Here is a 21,606-nt window from a genome sequence, read left to right on the forward strand (position 1 = left end):
GGGCAGGGGAGGGGCAGGGGGCTGGGCGCTAGGCCCGTCCTGCTGTGGTGTGGGGTTGCCGCGCGCCTACCTTGATCCTGCAGGAACGTGCGGTAGCGGACAGGGGGGCTGTAGGGGCCAGGGCCCCGGCTTGTATGAGCCCGCACTTGGAGGTCATAGGCCGTGTCCGGCTTGAGGCCCCGCAGTGTGAGCGCATTCTCAGCCCCTGGTTCGGCTGCAGATGGCACCTCGGTCTCTCTTGGGGGGCCCAGCTCGCCAGCCTCACGCACGGCCACTGTGTACTTGGTGATGGCCCCATTGCGCTCGGCGGGCACGGGGGGCAACCAGCGCAGCAGGACAGTACCCTCCGAGGCATTGCCAGCCGCCTCCAAGATCTGCGGGTGGCCGCGGGGCACGTCCTCAGGGATGCTCAAGACCTCGGCCGCCTCCTCGCCCAGACCGCCGCGGCTGCGGGCCGCCAGCCGGAACACGTACGTGGCCCCCTTGTGCACGCCCGATGCCGTGTAGTGGTGCTCGGAGGGCGGGAACTCCAGCGTGGCCAGTGGCAACGAGTCCTCCCGGCCAAACTGCAAGCGGTAGCCAAGCACCGGGTCCTCGCTGGTGCTGGCTGGGGGCTCCCAGCGCGCCAACAGGCTGCCCTCCGGCGTCTGCCGCACCGACAGGGTGGGGCGGCCCAGCACTGTGAGGAGCAGGCAGATGTCAGGGCCAAGGAGCCTCACAAAATCAGGACTGCAGCACTCCCTGGCTGTCTAACTCCAGGGCTCACTCTCCTGCCTTGGTCTCTCATTGGCTGGGACAGGAGGCAGCACATTTCCATGGTAGGGACATCCCAGCCAAGGCCTCACTGTAGCCCAGGCTATCCCACAGTGATCCTCCTGCCTCAGCCTCCTGAGTACTGGGATGAGAGGCTTGTTGGCCTCCAGCTATGCACTGTCATTTTTATCACTGTGAAGGTATCGCAGAAGGGCTTGCTGAAAAACAGAGCCCTGAAGGAAGTCGGGAAGCTGCAGAGTGGGTTTCTAATGGGCCCCAGGGATCTTCTGGCTGTTGCTTGGCCACACTAGCCTAATCCCCACACCCCAGCTTGGAGGAAACAACCAGGTGGGCAGCGCCCCACTCTGGCAGAGATGAGAGTACAGTGGAGCCCGGAGGACACAGCCTCCATCCCATGGGAGCTGGGGCCGAGGAGCTGCTGAGGGTGTGGTCTTTACTGACCCTGAGTCCCTCTACACATCCTCACGCCACTGCATGCTACTCCACCTGCCAGTGGGTCCTGGGACCACAGAGGCTTGATAATGCTGGGAAACACTGGGTCCTCACAGGCAAAGGGTCTGAGAGTGATGGGATGTCGCACCTGCTCCCTTGGTCACCACCACCTTGGGTTTGCTGCGAGCGCCATCGCCTTTCATGGTGTATGCGGCTACTGTGATGGAGTACGCGGTCTCAGGCTGCAGGTTTGTGATGACCATTTCCTGTGAGTGAGGATGGGGTCAGCAATGGGCCAGCTCTGCCTCCCTCTCCCCAGTGACAAGGTCAAGCAAAGAGGATGTAGCATCCGGTATCAGCGACACAGGCAGACAAATTCATGCACAGGCAGTGAGGATGCGTGGCACCGCCATGCTGAGATGGGCACATCTGACAGTCACCACTCTGGTTCCCAGTTAATCAACCACAGTCTGTCCTCCCCGCCGCAGCCACCAGAGGGCGCCGTGAGCCCGTCCATAGCCCTCCACGACTTCCACCTCCAGGTGTATGGGGGGGGATCAGAGTCCTTTTGGCAGCCACAAGGCCCTGCCTGTCCTACCCTCTCCCTCTGCTGCACCACATAGGCCCCCTTGCTGCTCCTATGTCACCCAGGCTCATCCTGCCCCAGGGCCTTTGCACAGGCCGTGTCCTCTGCCGCTACACTGGTGTGTTGGGGATGCCTCACACCAACTTAGGAAACCAACAGTTACATCTTCTAAAATTTTGTAAGCCAATTCAGATAAAAGTCAAATTATCAGAGGTAAAAATAAAATTCCACAAACTTAATTATCAAATAGTATTGAAAATGCCATCAGAGATTTGGGCATGGTGCGGCACATGACTGTCATCCCAATTACTTAGAGGCTAAGGCTGAGGTGGAGGGTCGTGAGTGGGTCAGCCTGGGCTACACAGTGAGGCCGTGGAAGACAAGCCCAGTGGCATAAACTCCCGGTTCTAGTCACCTTACTCTGCTAGTGGTCACCTATGTGCTTAAGGCCATTTAATCTACACATCACGGCAGAAACGAGACATGACAAGGCCCTGTGAGGCTAGGTGAGGACTTGCAGGCAAGGAGCATTTTTACCTCGACTAGACCCTGTGCAACCACAGCCGGTGCCTGCCTGCCTGTCCAGACAGCCGGTGCCTCACTACCACAGCCTGTCTCCTCTGGACTGCCAACCCAAGGAGGGGACTCAGGTCATCCCTGTCACCATAACAACCTCAGCCAATGACACATGCGTGTCTGTCTCTCCTGCACACATGTGGGCACACACGCATGCACACACATGCACAGCCCGGTGGGGAGGATGGGGGACCCCAGTGAGGAGCACAAAGAACAGGGGACATGGGACAGGGATACACAAACAGAGGGTCTCCTCCTTTGTGCCTCCCATCTTCCCTCAGGGTCTGAGGTTGGGAACACCCTGGGGGACCCATGACTGAAGCTGTGGGGGCCCAGGAGCCTTAGAGGAGCCTTGGCTCCCATCACAAGGGCTGAGGCAACCCAGGGACAGGCAGCGACTTGTCCAAGTCACACAGCAATCCTGCTCTCGGCTTTGGAACACCATGAGTAACGGGTGGTAATAGTGGGAGAAGACGGGAAGGCGGGGGTCACACGGGAGGAGACCCTGCCACCAGAGTCGTGCATAAGTCACGGCACAGCACGCCCGCGGACAGCAGGACATGGGGCGCTACTTACATATTCGGCCGTGTCGTCCATCTCCCACTGAGCGGGAGGCGGCCGCAGGGGAGAGAGGAGGGACGTGAGAGGGAGCAGGGGTGGGACGACGGTGGCACGCCCGGGGGTCCCGCCCACCCCCCGCGCCCCGCCCACCTGGGCATCAGCAAGCATGACGTCCCTGATGCGGGGCGGCCCGCGGGCCTCGGCGCCCTCCATAGGCACGTAGTGGACCTGGTAGCCGCGGATCTGCCCGTGCTGGCGGCCGGGCGTGGGCGAGCGCCACAGCACGCGGATGGCCGTGGCGTTGAGCGCCTCCGCCTCCACCTTCCGAGGGGGCGCGCTGGGCACTGGCGGGCGGGAGGGGAGGTGCGGCGGGGCCGTTACATGGGACACCTGGCCCTACCCTGTACCAGGGCACCGAGTGGTTGCCTTCAGAAGAGCACTGCCCCCCGAAGTCCTCCCAGATCCTGGGGATCCTGCTGCCTCACCACCCCCAGCACCCGAGCCACACAGCCAGCGAACTCTGCTGAGCTTCCGTCCCTGCTGCTTGCTCTCATTGTACAGGTGGGGAAACTGAGGGCTGGACAACCAATTCCACAGCCCTGAGGTTAGCACAAGCCCAGCAGTCTAGGCACGCAGGACTGTTTCTGTGGGTGCCCTGGCACAGTACCTGGCTCCCCTCCCATCACCCCCCCACCCCGGGGTTTTGCCCTCAAGAGTGTCTTCACTTCCACATGGGACTCCACACTAGCTCCTCCCTGCTTCCCATTTCCTGGTGGGCATGAGGCCACCAGGACAATAACACACCTCAGGGACTGGCCTGTGCTGCCACAGTGATTGCCACTGTCCCTCACATCCTGCTGACTTCTTCTAGGCAAGACCTCTTAGGGTACAGGAAGTCACAAATGCTAAGTGACCCCACTTAAGAGTGTAATCCTTGGATTTCTGAGGCTGAGGGCCGGTCATTCACCCATTCTCATGGCCCTGAGTTCACGGGGTCAGAGGTCTGGATTCTTCCAGGCAGAGCTCTCTGGCTCCCACCTTCTGACCACCAGCCCCATGGTTCAGAAGGTTCCAAGGGGGGCCAGGCTGAGCCGAGCCGAGCCTGCGAGGGATGTCCTGGGCCGCGTGGGTGCTTACCGTCTTCGTCGGTGCGGATGACCACGGGCGAGCTCTCGGGCCCTGGTCCCACCTCTGTGTGAGCCACCGCCGTGACACGGTACTCGGTCCACTTCTCCAGGGCCTCCAGGAGGATCTGGGTGGTGGTCGGGGGGATGTCGTTCACCTCCTTGGATTCCGGCTCCTCTGAGCCCAGTGGTCGGTAGCGGACGCTGTAGCCCACCAGGGCCCCGTTGTGAGTTTCTGGCGGCGGCGGACGCCAACTTACCAATATGGCCGTGGAGCGCAAGCTGGTGCACGTAACGTCTTGAGGGGGGGCTGACGGCTCTATCGGGGAGAGCGTGGGGGCGGGGAGGTGGGATGGGCGGGGGGAGGGGAACAAAAGATGGGAAAGAGAAAATAAAACAGAAGATGACAACGAAACAGAACCAAATCAAAAGAGAAGTCGAACCCAGAAGAGGTGGGTGTCAACCGAAGGTGAGATGGGCGGTGGGTGAGTGGGTGGAGGGAGGGCTGGCCAAGAACCACTGTGCTCCCTGGTGTGGACACCGAGACAGGCAGGATGGGTGGCGATGGACTCTCGCGGGCATCAGGCCTGTGTGCCATGCAGTAGGCCCAGAGCCTCTGTCAGAGGAAGAGCACCTGAGACATCACAGACCTGCCAGAGATTCAGACTAGAAACTATGTGCCTGGCACCACAAGGGGATCTATAATCAAACCCTATTCTGAGCACCTACTGTGTGCCAGGAAGTGGACAAGACCCCCGCAGGACACCAGTAAACGCATCTGCTGAACAAGTACGATGTGCTGCTCACTTGCCAATGGTAACAGCGCCAGAGTGTGCTGGGGCCTACTATGTGCCAGGCACCATTCAGATAGCTGCAGATGCACTCATTGGCTGCATACCTACTGTGTGCCCTGCACAGTGTTGAGGGGGCCTTATCTTGTGCAAACAGATGTGATAATATCTACTTGCTGAACGTGTGAGCTACCGGGGACTCCAATGCTGTCCTGGAAACTGGCTTTTGGCCTGAGGAATATCACATCTATACTCAGCACCTACTAGGTACCAGCCAGCATGCCCAGTGCTTTATAGAGTAATAACTGAAGTGCTGGCCTGCCCCACACCTGCTGGGTCGGGACCAGGATATGGTACTACAGCTCAGTGTGGACACCTACTGTGTGCACAAGTCTTGGTTTTTGCCCTTCACAGCCATCACATTTCTTTATCACCTACTGTGGTCATAGTCCTCTAAAAACCAAAAGTGTCTATCATTTTATGCAGCACCTGCTGCACTGGGCTAACAGTTGCATGCACTAAGCACCTACTATATACTGGACCTACTGTGTGCGATGCACTGTGCTAACAGCTCCCACTTACTATGTACCTACTGTGTGTGGGTGCTGGGCTAAAAGCCCATATACTTAGCATCTATGGTGTGCCTCCTCACCAACATCCTCACATACTAAGCAGTGCTGTGGGCCTGTGCCCTGTGCCCTGTGTACACTGAGGAAACTCCCACAATGGTGCAGTCTCTCATTGTTGAGCACTTGCTATCTGCAGGGGACTGTGCTTTGTGAACATGGCACCCGTATGGAGACCTTTCAGACTGATGATGGCACACATCTGAGCACCCCATATGTGCCTAGCACCAGGCCAACTCCCTTATAGCAAGTGTTTCTTACTGAGCACTTACTGCCAGAAACTATGCCAAGAGGCTTGCAGAACCCTCATAGCTCCATGTTCTGCACACCTACTGTATGACCAGCACCAGGGTCAGCTTGTCACCAACGATTAGTAGCTTCCATTTATTGAGAGCCTATGATTATGTGCCCCAGAGAGTCCTGCAAGTGGAACTTAGGGGACACCTATGTGACTGGCAGGATGTTAATAGTCTGCATTATAGATTGCTTCCACATGCGCAGTGCGGCAGGTGTGTAGTCAAGGCTTTGAGGGACATCTGTCCCTGTCACCACACATGAAGCCCAGCTATGGGCTAGGGGTTGTCCTGCAGAAATGGCTGATGATACATCCTGTGTCCTGCACACCTACTGTGTGAGCTCCTCGGGTTTGAGAAAGTCCCACTGGCTGTTTTGTCTCCTGGGTACCCACTCAACACTGCATGTAAGATCTCAACCTTACAACCCACAGGTGTGGGAGCTATCGGCCACCAGGCCCCACCCCAGGTCAGCTGTGCACCCATTGGGTGTGGGTCCACATCTTGCCCACCCCTGTACTACCTCTAAGCCCTTTCCAGAGGCCAGAAGCAAGTCTCCTTTGCAGACAGAGACGAGCCCTCAGAACCAGCTGCCTGTCATGGGCACAAGGCAGAGGAGTGGGGATTCAAACACAGGCTTTGCTGTAGCTTGTGGGTTGTCTGGGCTCCAGAGCAGGACTATGGATCTCAGCTTGGACTGGAGAAGTGTATCTGGAAGTCCCCCAAATCCAGGCCCTTAGCATTTCCACCATGAGCCTTCCTTATCTGTCCTCTGGCCTCATGTTTGTTGGCACTTACTGTATGTACACCCTCATGCTCGGCTCTAGGCCCCAGAAATGGTCTGAGCTTGGACCTCATGCACTGTGTGCTCATGGGCCCCACAGGCGACCCTAACAGCTCAGTTCATCTAGAATGATCTTCTAGCCTCCCTTCCTGGGGAACTAGCCAGGAGGGTGGGGGAACTCCCCCATTTCTTGACCAGCCACCCCAGCCCAGAATGCCCAGGAGGAAGCCAGGCAGGAATGGAGGAATAAAAAAAAATAAAAATAAAAAAAAAACACAGGAAATGTGTTGGAAGGAATGGATTTGCTGAGAAACAGGGAGAAAAAAAAATAAAACAAAAAATGATAATAAAACAAGAAACAAGGGTGATGGTGATGATGATGAAAAAAAATCATAATAAAAGAAAGAAAGACGCCTTCCGGAAACTCCCAGTCTTGTTACCTACCTTCCGCTCTTCAACAGCTAACTTATAAGACTTTCTTACGAGGAAGGGAATGACAGGGTGCCGGGTTACAGGCTATGTAAGCAGAGCCCTTGGTGGCTCCGGGCCCCAGCGTGGCCACCACCCTGCGGTTCCTGGTGGGCAGGTGGGACAGCGGCGTCTGGGGACACCTGCGGTCAGCAAGTGGTCTGACCCACACCTACCCTTGCATGGCCTAGGGGGCCCGCAGCCCAGGGGACACGCCTGGCCCTGAGTCTTGGGGCAAGAAGCGGGGAGTCCCTTCTCCCTGTCCTGGGCCGCCCCGGCGCGCACGTGGCCTGACCTTGGCGGTCGCGACCTTCACAATCCGGCCCAACTTGCATGATTTCTCAGGAGGGGACATTTGTGTGGGAAATGGGACACACATATATGAAGCCAAAGGTGGTCACAGACAGGGTAAAGGATTGGGGTTCATCTGGGCTGTGCACAGCCCAGGGGAGTGGGGGACACACAGGGTGGGCCGTGTTTGTGAACTCGCTTAAACCAGTGTGTACTCACCTCTGAGCCACCTCTGCCGGCCACCCTCACTGACCTCCACCTCATAGCCGCGACGTGGGATGCCCTCGAGCTGCCCGTGGGGCTCGGCTCAGGCTGGTGGGGACTGTGTCCCTGTGGTCCCCACCCTCAGAGACACCCCATCTGAGTCCATGTCACCCTTGACTGACATGAGAACCCACCCCATGTGCACACACCAAGGGTGTGAAGGTCGCCATGCTGAGCTGAGGATACTTCCAGAATGTTCAGTGGCCACGTGGTGAATGACTGAGGGGTGAGGGAAGGTGCAAGGGGCCATGAAGGCAGAGGCCATACTGGCCAGGCCAAGCACAGGGACAGGGTGGGGATGCAGCAAAGGCTGAGCCCAGTGTAGCAGCAGGGCTGGGGAGGACACCAAGTGACCCAGGTGTGAGAAAGGGACCACGGGAAAAACAAACCATTCCAGGGACTTGGAGCCCTGTATTGGGGTCTGCACGCCCCCCAAAGCTGGTGTCACCCTGAAATACCCACTGGCCATCAGGGGCTCCGAGCCACCATGCTCAGGGCGAGAAGGGCCACAGAGGTGCAGCTGTGACCACTGCTCCCTAAGAGTGCCGCAGGGACATGAGCAACCCCACACTTAGGGAGGAGGAAGGTTTAGGGACACATGGGCAAGAAATCTGTGGGACCAGGGGCCAAGCAGCCACTGCTCACAGGCCTCACTCTCTTCTAGGCACATAGCGGACCCCATGGCAAACCCCTACCTGCTCTGGGGGAAACTGAGGTGGGGCGGGCAGACACAGCCAAGGCCGAGACAGGTCGGTCGGGAGGCCCCCCTCCCCCGTGGTGGCTAGGGCCAGCCAGGGTCGGGGGCTACCGCGTCCCCCACCCCCGCCGAGAGGGCCGAGACACGTACTGGACTGCAGCGTGCGCTGGCGCACCACCGCGGTGAAGGCACCCAGGCCCTGTGGCGAGCGAGCCGCCAGGCGGAAGGCGTACTCTGTGTTGGGCTTGAGGTCATCCACCACGAAGGTCGTGGTTGGGTCGAAGGTCCGCCCCACCTGCAGCCAGGACAGAGAGGTGGAGACAGAGGTAGAGAAGCGGAGACACAGGAGAAACAGAGAGATGGAGGTAGAGGTGGGTTGAAGTAGACACAGGAGGGACAGAGATGGAGATGGAAGTAGAGGTGGGTTGAGGGAAAGGACAGGGGTGATGGGGGACATGAGTGAGGAAGAAAGACAAACAAGGCCAGGGTTGAGCAGGGAGCAGGGAGTGCCCGGCAGGGGCTGGTCCACAAGCATCCTGGGAGGTGAACTGTGGGGCCCGCCAGGCTCCCCAGTCATGGCTGCCCACGTACCTCTCGGCCACGGTCACCCTCACGGAAGAGCAGCTCGTACTTGATGACACTCTCCTGCCGTGGGGGGCTCCATGAGAGCCCAATGCTTGTCTCTGATTTGGCCTCGGCCCGCAAGTTCATGGGCTGGCCAGGCACTGGGGGGGGGGGGGGGAAGGAATGGGAATGGAGGAAGATGGTGAAGGGGTGCCAATCCACCAAGAACCCCAGGCCTCTTCCCGAAAAGAAGCTCCGAGCACTGTCCACAGGGAAGTGCTGCCCAGCTCCACATTTCCAGACTCCTCCTGCTGTTCTCTCTCCTGGAAGCCCTTCCTCTCACCACCCATTCACTTCAGGGTCCCATCCTTTTCTTCCAATGGGAAAAAATAATAAAAATGCCCCTCAGAAGGCATCTTGGTGCATTCCCCACCCCTTGTAAATTAAGTGACAGAGAAACTGGGAGACAGAAAACTTTAAAAGAGGACCTGCATTTTGTGCCCACCCCGCAATGACCATCCACTTGGGGTCTTCTTGAGTCTTAGGGTTTGAAAGCCCAGACCCTAAAAGGTTGAGAAACCCCGAGAGATTGGGGGGACACATAGAAAAGAGCCCTGTCTACGGTGTTAAGGTTAAAGCTCCCCACCCCATTACTGTCAAAGACGTGTCATCTGTCTCTTTAAGGACAGTGACAGATCGGGGCTCACATGCTGCAGGCCTGTGGGGATTCCATGGCTAATGGAGCAGACACAGCCCTTAGGGGACCTCAAGACCACCCCGAGTGTGGCTCCAGCGGCCCAATCAGATCCTCCAAGGAAGGCAGGTGGTGGGGACTTTTCAGGACAACCCAGCCCCAGTGGCCCTCACCTCCCTGCTGGGTCTTGACCTGGATGGGGTCAGAGAGCGGCCCATCGCCCACGGAGGTGAAGGCCAGCACGCGGACAGTGTATGTTTCGTCTTCCAGGAGGCTGCCCACAGTAGTGAGCAGGCTGTCATCCACATTGTGCTTCTGCCAGTTGCCCACGGGGTGCTCAGGCTCCATGGTGTAGTAGACGCGGTAGCCCCGGATGAGCCCATTGGGCTCCACGGGCTCCTCCCACTGTACAATCATGGTGCTGGCGCTCAGCATCCGAGCCTGCACATTCCGCGGGGCGCTGGCTGGGGCCTGCTCACCCGTGCGCGTCACCACCGCCTCACTGGGGGGGCCCTGGCCAATGGAGTTCACGGCCGACACCCAGATCTCATACTCAGAGTTGGGGCTCAGGCCGCCGATGCTGTAGCGCGTGGTGGTCACATCATCCTTGACCTGGTATGGCCCATCCTGGCTCTTAGACTTGTACTCGATGACGTAGTGGGACACGGCATCGGGGTTACCCGAGTCCCACGTGATGGTGATGCTGGTGGCGGTATTCTCGGTCACCACGGGGGTTCCAGGGGCTTTGGGGAGAGCTGTGGGCGGGCACAGTGATTCAGGGCCCAAAGGCTGGGACTTTTGACCTCAACTACCCTCTCCGAGACTGGACTTCAGTGGCAAGTACCACAGCTTAGTGACATCATCTCATGTCATGTCATCTGCAGCTGGAACCTGTGTGCCTGAGTCTCCCATGAAGGATCACCACAATGCAGCCACCTCACACTACAATGGTGGACCTACATGGAAACAGCAGCAACCAGGTGAGGCATAAAGCCGAAAACATTTTACTTTTTTGTGTGTGCATGTGGTATGAGCATGTGTGTGGGGTGTAGGCATGTAGGCGCATGTGCGCGTGCACATGTAGGCCACAAGGCTGTATCAGGCACCTTCCTCAATCACTCTCCACCTTAGGTTTTTTTTTTTTTTTTGGTTTTCTGAGGCAGGGTCTCACTTTAGCTCAGGCTGACCTGGAATTCACTATGTAGTCTCAGGGTGACCTCAAACTCATAGCGATCTTCCTACCTCTGCCCCCTGAGTGCTGGGATTAAAGGCGTGCGCCACCACACCTGGCTTATTTTATATTTTATAGAGATATGGGGGAAGAGGGAGAGGGAGAGGGAAAGAAAATTGGCGTGCCAGGGCCTGAGCCACTGTAATTGAACTCCAAATGATTGTGCCATCTGGTGGGCATGTGTGACCTTGCACTTGCCTCACCTTTTGTGTATCTGGCTTATGTGGGATCTGGGGAGTCAAACATGGGTCCTTAGGCTTCACAGGCAAGTGCTTTAACTGCTAAGCCATCTCTCCAGCTCTCTACCTTAGTTTTTTTTTAATTTATTTTTTAATTTTTGGTTTTTTGAGGTAGGGTCTCACTCTAGCCCAGGCTGACCTGGAATTCACTATGTAGTCTCAGGCTGTCCTCAAACTCACAGCAATCCTCCTTCCTCTGCCTCCCAAGTGCTGGGATTAAAGGCATGTGCCACCATGCCCGGCTCCACCTTAGTTTTTAAGACAAGGTCTCTCTGAACCCAGAGCTCACCAAGTTGGCTAGATAAGCTAGCTGGGGAGTCCTAGGAACCCCCCCCACCTACCACCACCTTCACCCCAGTGCTGTGTGCACCTCCATGTCCAGTGTTTATGTGGGTTCTGGGAATCAGAACTCATGACTGCACTTGGCCCACTAAGCTCTCTCTCAGCTCCACTTTTTTGGAATGGTATTTGCAGATGGGCAAGGGTGCACACCTAGCATTCCAGCATTTGAGAGGGTGAGGTAGGACGATGGCAAGTCCCAGGATAGCCTGGCTACACAAAGAGATCCTGTCTCAAAAATAAAAACATTTACTCTTGAAGGAGCTGTTTGTAAAAGCACTGTCATTTGTACCTGTGGTTCACTGTGCAGCCAGAGGTTTCTGGCTCTTCCCGCTTCACTGCTGCTGCCGTCCTTTGTCCTTAAGTGGCCACAGTTTAAATCCACCCTATACCTGCTTATCACCCTGGCTAGGGTCATGTGTCTCATTCTTACTCCCATCTGAGGTTACTTCATTTTCATGTTTTCCCTGCTAGCTGGGCCTAAGTTTACACCCACCTGGTAGAGCTCTCTGTCTCAAACCTCACACAACTCAGCCCTGAGAGCACTGGTCAGCATTCAGTCCTCAAGGCAGTGGCCAGCAAGCCTGCAGGGGCCAAGGGTCACCATGGGCCTGGCACACCTCTGAACGCAGCTCTGCCTTGAGGCCTGAAAGCTGAGCTGCCAAGATGACCTGTGGCTATGTGGCCAAAAGATTGGTGTGGGATGGTCCAAGAGGGATCAGGGGCAGGGATGGGGGAAAAAGAGGTGGGCAGGGGGCAATCAAAACAAAACATGTGCTGGGCATGGTGGTGTATGCCTTTAATTTCAGCACTTAAGAGGCAGAGAGGTAGGAGGAGAGCTGTGAGTTTGAGGCTAGCCTGAGGCTACCGAGTGAATTCCAAGTCAGCCTGGACTAGAGCGAGACCCTACCTCAAAAACACCAAAACAAGCCGGGCGTGGTGGCGCACGCCTTTAATCCCAGCACTTGGGAGGCAGAGGTAGGAGGATCGCTGTGAGTTCAAGGCCACCCTGAGACTCCATAGTGAATTACAGGTCAGCCTGGGCTAGAGTGAAACCCTACCTCAAAAAACCAAAAAACAAAACAAAACAAAAAAACCCAAAAGAGCAAACAAAAATTAAGAAACTAATAAAGCATGTTATGAATATGCCATATGAAAACCTATTTCTTTGTTAAGACCCTACTGCTGAAGACATTACATGATTTGGTTGACTGGGAACCTAAGCTGGAGCTGAGCAGAAACCTCATCCCCTCAGACTAGTAGTGGGAGAGTGCTATGCAAGTTGCCGGAAAAGAAAGTCATCTGTGTCTTACCCAGCAGTGGATCATGTGGGCTATATGGCCAGCCAGGAAAGATGTGCCCACTGGTGCAACAAAATATGTCTGATATGGGGGAAACCAACTGTTCTCTGTTTGGATCTGAGCCCGTTCCATGGGAGGGAATTTGTTCCAGTTACTAAAAACCTAGTCAAGTCTGTGGCTGGAAAGGTCTTAGGTCCTGAGGGAGCTACTACTGTCATTTGGCTAAACAGATGTGTTACATGCATTAAGCTGCCCTCTCAACACTTATGTTCAAGTTCACAATGCTGCTCTCACTTCCAGTGGGAGAAACTGCTCTCTAGATGGGAGGAGACAAACTCACCAAAGTGCTGAGAAGAAATGTCTGCACTGAGATATCTGTTTTGTCTTTATTCTTTTTTTAACATTTTATTATTTATATATTTATTTGAGAGAGAGAGAGAGAAAAAGAGATAGAGCTTGCACCAGGGCCTCCTGCCTCTGTAAATGAACTCCAGAAGCATGCACCATTTTGTTCTTTGGCTTTACATGAGTGCTGGGTAATCTTAACTAGGTTGTCAAGCTTTGCAAGCAAGTGCCCTTTCCACTGAGCCATCTCTCCAGCCCTTAGTGAGACATCTCTGTCATGCCCTCAAAGGCTCGGGCCACTATGGAAGAGGAAGCAGAAAGCACATAGAAGCCAATGGAAGGGGAGGAGTGCTGCACAACATGGTCTTCTGGGCATAAAGAGGACATGGCTTTCAGGATCTCATAGTGGCATTATCTGCACAAGGCCTGCACAATAATAGACCTGTCCACATTCTGCCACAGATGGTGGAGGAAGACCAAAAAAAAAAAAAAAAAAAAAAAAAAAATCAAAATAGAAGGGGGAGCTGGGCATGGTGGTGCACACCTTTAGTTCCAGCACTTGCGAGGCAGAGTTCAAGGCCACATAGTGAATTCCAGGTCAGCCTAGATTAGAGTGAGACCCTACCTCAAAAACAAATAAATAGGGCTGGAGGAATGGCTTAGCAGTTAAGGTGTTTGTCTACAAAGCCAAAGCACTGAGGTTCGATTCCCTAGGACCTAGGTTAGCCAGATGTGCAAGAGGCACACATGTCTGGAGTTTGTTGCAGTGGCTAGAGGCCCTGGTGTGCCCATTCTTTCTTTCCCTCTCTCTCTGTCAAATAAATAAATAATAAAATGCTTTAAAATAAGTAATAGAAGAGAGACTTATAAAGCTAGGACTTAGTGGAGGGGACAAAAGAAAATACTGGGAGGTGATTATGATCAAAATATATTATGTAAGCCAGGTGTGATGGCACACCCCTTTAATCCCAGCACTTGGGAGGCAGAGGTAGGAGAATCACAGTAAATTCGAGGCTACCCTGAGACTACAGAGTGAATTCCAGGTCAGCTTTAGCTACAGGGAGACCCTACCTTGAAAAACAAACAAACAAAATAATGTGTATGTATGTATGTGTATATGTATATATGTGTGTGTGTGTGTGTATGTATGTGTGTGTGTATAAATATTTATCTGTAATGTAAACACTGTCCAAAAAGTTAAGAAAAAAGATTTTATTTAATGCTCAAGGGGAAAAAAAAGGCAGGGATATGATATAGACTAAAAAACAAAATAAAACCTTATTTGTCAGTGGCAGAGGCTGAGTGATTTCCCTGCTTCACATCTGCTGACATCTCCGTTCCAGACAGGAGTCTACAGGTCTTAACCTACTCTCTCTGCATAGGCTGCTTTCTGTTGTCCCAATCTCCCACTTCTGCCCCTCACCAGTACACAGGGTCAGGGGACCCCTTGCCCCTCTCCCCCCGTGGACCCACTTACATTTCACCGTGATCTGAGCTACAGCTTCAATGACGCCCAGGCTGGACATGGCCACACAAGTGTAGTTGGCTGAGTCCTTGACGTCCGTGAGTTCTAGAACATTCCTACCCACGGGCATGTCGTCCTCAGGAGTCAGGTCCTCAGCCCCCTGCATCCACTTCACATAGGGCATAGGTGAGCCCACAGCCACGCAAGTGATGTTCACATTCCCGCCTGGCATGATTTCATGGCTCATGGGCAGGATGGAGAAGCGTGGGGCCACACGGCGGACTGGGGGGGTGGGTGGCGGCCGTGGCGGGAGGGTAGGAAGGTGGGGACGGGATGGAGGAGAAAAGCAAGAACAGCAGGAAAGAAAGAAAAAAAGAAAAAAGGGGTAGAAAATAATTTAAATATAAACAGGGCTATTACTTTCCCCAATTCTTTTATTTCCCCCCAAATGAAAACAGAACAAAAAAATTAAAAAACCAAACTCCAACACAAAGAAACGAAACTTGAAAGGAAGGTAGCTCACAAACAATATATAGAGCTCTATGGATATAGAGGAGAGACACGGAGCACTGTCTCAGCACCAGGGCTTCATGGCCGGAGGTGGCCACAGCACAACGCACACAAAAATTTATCAAGAGTTTCTCATCCTTGTGGACAGATGTGGCTCCAGTGCACAGGCCCCATGGGCTCCTGAGTGAGGCAGCCACTGGGGAGAGCACTGGAAGGTGAGGGATGAGGACACCTGTGAGGTGCAGGGCACTCACAGGAGGGCCCAACTTGCCTTCCTCCAGGGATGGGGCCAGGGAAGAGCGTAAGGGACATAAAAGCATGAGGGACATAAAAGCCTGAGAGGTGTAGTAGTTGGGAGCTCAACTCCCTCCACCCACTTCCCCAAGGAAAAGATGAGAAACTCTAATGAAATTTTTGTGGTTTGGGGTATAGAAACCCTTCTAAAAGCTTCTGTCAGGTTTGACAAGTTCCCATCGGAAGATGCAGCCCTCAGAGTCACAAACACCATGCAAAAAAGGCTGAGAGAGAAAGTGAGAGAAGAGAGAAGAGAGAGGGAGGGAGAGAGGGAAAGGTAGAGAGTTGGGACTGAGGGAGGACAGAAGAGGGGACATGATGGGAGCGTGGACTTCAGAAGACTCACGTGACAACTGAAAGGGCATAGATGAAGGGACAGAAAGAGAAAAGGAGGGGCGGGGCAGGTGACAAAGACAGAAAGGAGGAGATTGGGGGGCAGGTGACAGACAGAAAGGAGGGGGAGGGGCCCACTTCAGTGCTGCATATTATTCTAGCAGATGTGACAATGTGACATTACACATTGTCACATCACAGCCCTGGCAGAATCGTAAATAGGACGTTAAATAATAATTAATAAGTAATAATAGTAGAGGAGCGGACAGGCTGGAACATCGCGGGAAGGGAGGGTCACGTTCTGTGCGTTCCTTAGCGGGGCAGGTGGATGCAGCCTTCTGCCGGGACCTCGTGGACTGGCAAGGCGGCAGGATGCATTTCGGGGGCTCCATTTTCAGAAGTCAGATAAGTTCCAGGGCAGGGTGGGTGGAAACAAGGTGTGGACACTGGAGAAAGACACATCTGCCCTGACGGGGACATTGTAACGGGACAGACTAGCCTAACCTAGGACACACCTCTACCCAGAGAGGCACGGTGCCTTGGATCTCTCAAGGCATAACGAAATCACAGGCTGGGGCTGAAGAGGTGGTTTAGCGGTTCAGGAGCTGGCCTAAAGAAGCCACAGGGCTGGCCCAAGGCTCTGGAGGGGGAAAGACTAGTTTCACGGTGAGATGGAGGACTGGAAGCTGGGCTCACCTAAATGTCCCAACAAGGAAAAGGCATGGTCACTACTGCCTTGACTGTTCTAGGGGTGCGGTCTTGGATAAGGGTGTTGCTATAAAAAGTCTAATCTGCTGAGGAAGGGGTCTCAGGGAAGGAGAGAAGCCAGCTTAACCTGTTCCTTTCCAGTCTGGCTTTTAGCTGGGTATCCCCAAGCCCTGGTCCCTAAACCCAGGTGGGAGGCAGAGAGGATGTGGGGGAGTTGTGCAACAAGGGTGGGAATAACTGTCTGGAAGCTGAACCCCTTCAGAAAACGAAGCCCCACGAAAAGTCCAGTCATGGTGGACACGGGATGTAGGGATTGAGGCATCACTTGAGGGACGGAACAGATGGGGTCATGCAGACAGACTGGGGGGTCAGGGGAAGGGCAGGGCAGGGCAGGGCAAGGCAAGGCAGGGAAGGGAGCTGGGAGGGGGCAGCTCTGGCCAGGTGGAGGGTGGAGAGCAGGGGGTGGTGATGGGGTCGTGCCACCAGCATCCATAGTGAGGCTTGGGTGGGAGATGCTGAGGCTGTGTTGTCATGGAAACAAGACAATGGGGAGTGAGCGAGGAGAGGCTAATTAATCCAGGACAGAAAACGGCATTGACATCCAAACCAAAACCAGGAGGGGGAAAAGGCAGTAAATTAAAAAAGGAAGCAAAAAAAAAAAATTCAAATAAAATCAAAATTCCCCTTTGAAATGAAACACAAAACCCAAAAGCAAGAAGGTGGTGGAGGTGGGAAACTAACATGGAATGAGTGTGGTGCTGAAAATCGGGGTCTGAACAGAGGAGGGCTGTGGCTTCCCCAGGGAGGTCCCAGGCCCCCTCCCGAGCAGAACACAGCATCTGGCCTCCCCACCCAGCACCCAAACACCTTGGCTGGGGAATGGAGGCCACTGTGATGACAGCTCCACAGAGAAGCTGTGGGGGTAAATCAGCCCCTGGAAGCTCATCTCTATGGAGCCCCTGCTTCTCAAAGACATCTGCCTCTTCTTCAGAGCAAGTGAGCCAGAGGTCTTAATGTCCCACCCACCCTCCTTCAGCCTGTCCCCTAGGCAGAAGAAGAAATTTGGCAACCTGCGGGGGACAAGCATCCACCCAGACAGAACCCAAGGAGTATAGGGGTGCTCAGCCCAAGCATGGGCTGGCAATATTACTGTCCCAGGCTCACAAGCCACTTGATCTCTACTTTTAATTCATTAACATTCATTAATTTTGGGGAGAGTAAGGGTCTCACTCTAGCTCCTTCCTCAGCCTCTCCAGTGCTGGGATGACAGATATGAGCACCACACCTCGGTGAGCCCACCAGTGAACTGCTTCTCAGAAGACCTGGAATATTCCCTCCCCTCAATTCTGAGGCAGATGTCCTTAAGCCCAGTTAGCAGAGGACAACAGGGAGGGGCAGAGGTGGCAAAGCTAACAAGCATGTGGCGTGGCCAGAGCTTTGTGCCAGACCTGTCTGGCCCTCCCTCATGAACATGAGCCTTCTCACCACACTGAGCAGCAAGAATGACAGACAGCTGGGCTTCCCTTTCTGGGTATCTGGGCTCTTTCAAATTTGGGTCCTTACCCATCGAGGCACAAAAGGGGATAAAAGCACTGTCACGTCCGCATCAGCTGAATCATGGCACTGGCTGAGTAATGCACAGCAGCTTCATGAGCGCACCCAGAAGCTATCAGTGAAAGGCTCATATCCTATAGTCTCAAAAGGACGATCTAATTCTGAGATCTAAAAATTAAATACAGGCCAATTTCTCTCTTCTGAAGGACCAACACCTTATTCAAGAGACCCTGGTTACATGTGATTTGAGTTCAATTTATCTTCTTAAGGGCATCACCTGGGAAGAAATTCTAGTTTTTAGGAGTTCAGACCAGACAAACACATCATGACTATGCAAAATTTGATCTAGGCTTGTGAATGCCAGAGAATGACGACTACAAGAGCAATCATTTTAATGTTCACTGTCCCTGATATGGCCAGCCACCATCAGTTAAATGGCCATCACTATCAGTTAGATGATTAGCCACTATCAATTAAATGGCCAACGGCAATCCCATTATCAATTAAATGGCTATGGGCTATCAGTTAAGTGCCTAGCTGCTAACAGTGAGATAGCCAGACTGTTGTTAAGTTAAAGGACAGCTGTCTCTAGCTGAATGGACATGTCAATCAACTGCAATGGATTCTGGGACACCTAAAAAACACTGACCACTCGCCTCCCTGCCTACCTCATTTATTTTTAGGCTAAGCTATTGGAAGAGCGCTAGAATGTCCCAAGTTAGCAGAGAATGGAGCCCTGGAACAAGGTGGCCCTGACCCCCTCTGTGTGGGTGAAGGCCTCTGACAGGAGTGGACGGCTGACACTGTGTTCTGCCTGGTTTGGGGCGGTCACCCACCCACCTCATTTTCCACCCCGTGGCTGCAAGCTTGAGGTGCATGTTAAGGTGGGCACAGAGCCCACGGGACAGGCGGGCCCCGCAGGACCCTTGCCCCCAATTACCGACCTGAAAGGAGGGTCCAGGCGGGTTATAAAAGGCAACACCAGCCTTGGTCCTCGGCACGCTCCAGCTGGCTCTGGTCCCCAGCTCTTCTCGTCACCGAGTAGCCAGGGAGGGGGTCCCAGTGGGAGAGGGACCCATGTGGGTGTGGGGGTTGGGAGGAGTGGGTAGTGGGGTGGGGGTGGGGTGGCGGTAGGTTGGGAAGGGATAATCGCTTCAAACCCCGATTCACATAGAAAAAAAACTCTAAAGCTGTCAAGGCAACCCGGAGAAAACCCCTCCCCCAGGCAGGAAGAGGCAGAAACTAAAAAACTCACAAGTGGGGTTCAAGGGAGGGGGCAGAGAGGAAGGGGTGAGTGGGGCAGGAAACTCAAAAGTGAGGTGGTCTGGCTGAAGCGTAGGTAGGGGTCTGAGAGTGTCACGTCTCAACGAGTCAGCAAGCCGCAGCTCCAAGGGTGGGTGGGGGTTCTGCCGGGCATTTTGGGGTGAGAGAAAATCACGGATGCTTCTCTGAACTCCAAAATGGAAATGCGGATGAGGAGGGAGGGAGGGAGGGAAGGGAGATGCCAAGAAGTTCTGCAGCCTTCAGGGTGGGGGTTAGTTAAGCTTAGATTACACCTGTCGGGGAAGGGAGGGGCAGAAGCCCAAGTTTAAAGCCTGTTTTGTGTCCCCTCCTCGAACTCCAGCCTGTGACTCAGGTGTGGTGGGTACCATCCCCTTGGCTGACTTTAGTCACCTTCCCTCTCCCCCCATCCCCAGCATCCTGGAGACCCATCCAGCCTGCCTCCCTCTCCCACCACCAGCTCTTTTGGCCACAAAGACTGTACTGCAAGGCCCAGAGGGACCTGGACCCCAGCCCACAGCTTGACCAATGGCCTTGGCAAATTGTTGGCATTCTGTTGAATCACATTTTTTTAATTAGTGGATAAGGTTTGGGGTATAGTGTTACCCTGTCTCCCCAGTCCAATTCCTTCCCACGTTTTTGCCAATTGGCTGACCACCATTACTTCTCTGCTGTGGCTGCAGGAGACTGGCTCTTCCAAAGGACAAGGTGTAATCTAATGTCCCCCCATGACCCCCGCCCCACGGAGGAAATAGCAATGCAGAGGCAGGCAGCAGGCGAGGTGCTCAGAGCTCAGTGTTCCTGGGGACTGGTCCCTCTGCCCCACCCTGGAGACCTTCTCCCCCACAGGAAGGTGATGAAAGGGGCTGGGTGTGACCTCAGATCACCCCCCAGGGTCCAGTTGGGGGCCTTGAGGGCAGGGGCACAGCAGCAAGAATTGGAGAGCTGGCTAAGACCCCACAGAAGTGTTCTGGGGTATATAGAAGTGAAAGGCATCCAAGATCCCACACCTGTGTCTACTTGCATTTGGGAACACAGGAGCTGAAAGGGGATGGCCATCTGGAAGTCATCCACCCTAGGGTACAGATACCAGAGATTTAAGACTGTCCGCAAATGATGTGCAAAGGCCTGGGGACAAGTCACAGGGCTCTGAAGACATGGCAACAGAGCCCAACTCAACCTTGCTGACTGACAGCAGACATTAATAGACGTCAGTGTTGACTGAGCCCCGTTCTTTAAACTGTGATACTATCCTGAGTTCCTTCGTAGGTACGAAGTGGTTCCTGGTGCTCTGGCTGGGGGGGGAGGGGAATGCCATTTAACTGGGTTCAGTTCAATAATACTATTGCTTAATTGGAAAGCCCTGGTCTTTGCCTTAACACACACCTTGAAGGGTTTTGATAGAAGTGGGCAGTCCAGGAGGAGTCATCTGAATGCTCCCACCTAATCAAAAGCCTTCCTCCTCCCTCCGCACTATCTCCCCAGGAGACTTCTGAGGGCGGAGGTGCGGATTTAAAAATGGCCACAGTGTTGGCTTCCACCCCGTGGGTCTCAGAGTCAGGGGAATGTGAGAGGAGCAGGGGCTGAGGTTTTTGGAAAAATTCCTGGACTGCCCTGTCCATCTCCTGAGGACAGGGGAGGAGCTAGGAGGAATTGAGGTGGTGAGAGAGGCTCAGAAAACACTAGTGAAAAACACAAACAACATCTGAGCAACTGAGTCACATCTGCAGAGGTAGTTCTTTGTGCGCCTTTCTGGCTCTGGTGGGGGCAGTGCACGCTAGGCAAGCACTCACCACTGAGCCTCACCCCCAGCCTAGAGCAGAGTAGCACAGAGGGAAGTGAGTGGCCCCGAGTGCCTTGACCTCACACTTATCTTTCAGCTTTCCTACCGGCACCTGGGGGTCCCACAAGGTGAGGTACCTGATGGGCACCAGCATCCTTAGGGTCCTTATGGTTCAGCTCAGGAAAGGGGACAACCAGGGTCACAGAGAACTAGGGTTCAAGTCTGCTACAAGACACAGCCTGTGCAGGCTCACTGTTCCTCAGATGTGCAACATCGGCACCTAGCTGTGGAGGAGGGGCTAGGATGCCATCTTCTCTCACTTCTGGGGTTTCTATGGGGCTCAGGCTGGCAGCCTTACTAAGGACACCAGAAAAGCAGGCTCTTTCTTATTGCATCTGAAGACCTGGTACCCTCTTAGCTTTGGGTTTAATAACTGGAAAGTTAGAGAAGGCAGATGAGGGGTGAGGGGAAGGAAGAGAGGTGAACCCGAACAGGGTGGCCTCTGCCTCAAGTACTAAGTAGAGGCATGAGGGAGCGATGGGTGCATAGAAGCCTCCACTGGGACTTTTTTTTTTTTTGATTTTGGTTTTTCAAGATAGGGTTTCACACTAGCCCAAGCTGACATGGAACTATGTAGTCTCAGGTGGCCTTGAACTCACGATGATCCTACTACCTCTACCTCCCGAGTGCTGGGATTA

At 54.2% G+C, this 21,606-nt stretch overlaps 1 protein-coding gene across 21 annotated transcripts in view; it reads right to left on the reverse strand.

The window, feature by feature from the left end:
• Window positions 1–21,606, reverse strand: part of Ptprs (protein tyrosine phosphatase receptor type S) — a 77,709-nt gene that overhangs the window by 16,710 nt on the left and 39,393 nt on the right. For 8 of the 21 annotated variants that reach the window (XM_045134676.1, XM_045134660.1, XM_045134669.1 and 5 more), the window contains 9 exons: window positions 14,458–14,727; window positions 9,699–10,280; window positions 8,859–8,992; window positions 8,418–8,562; window positions 4,067–4,372; window positions 3,080–3,273; window positions 2,945–2,971; window positions 1,355–1,472; window positions 71–679 (listed from right to left, as the gene is read on the reverse strand). In XM_045134676.1, coding sequence (XP_044990611.1) covers window positions 71–679; window positions 1,355–1,472; window positions 2,945–2,971; window positions 3,080–3,273; window positions 4,067–4,372; window positions 8,418–8,562; window positions 8,859–8,992; window positions 9,699–10,280; window positions 14,458–14,727 — 2,385 coding nt within the window. The remainder of the gene's footprint in view (window positions 1–70; window positions 680–1,354; window positions 1,473–2,944; window positions 2,972–3,079; window positions 3,274–4,066; window positions 4,373–8,417; window positions 8,563–8,858; window positions 8,993–9,698; window positions 10,281–14,457; window positions 14,728–21,606) is intronic. The other 13 variants (XM_004654981.2, XM_004654980.2, XM_045134673.1 and 10 more) reach the window with 2 other exon arrangements.

Source organism: Jaculus jaculus, chromosome 15 (assembly GCF_020740685.1).
Source record: "Jaculus jaculus isolate mJacJac1 chromosome 15, mJacJac1.mat.Y.cur, whole genome shotgun sequence".
Classification (NCBI taxonomy): Eukaryota; Metazoa; Chordata; class Mammalia; order Rodentia; family Dipodidae; genus Jaculus; species Jaculus jaculus.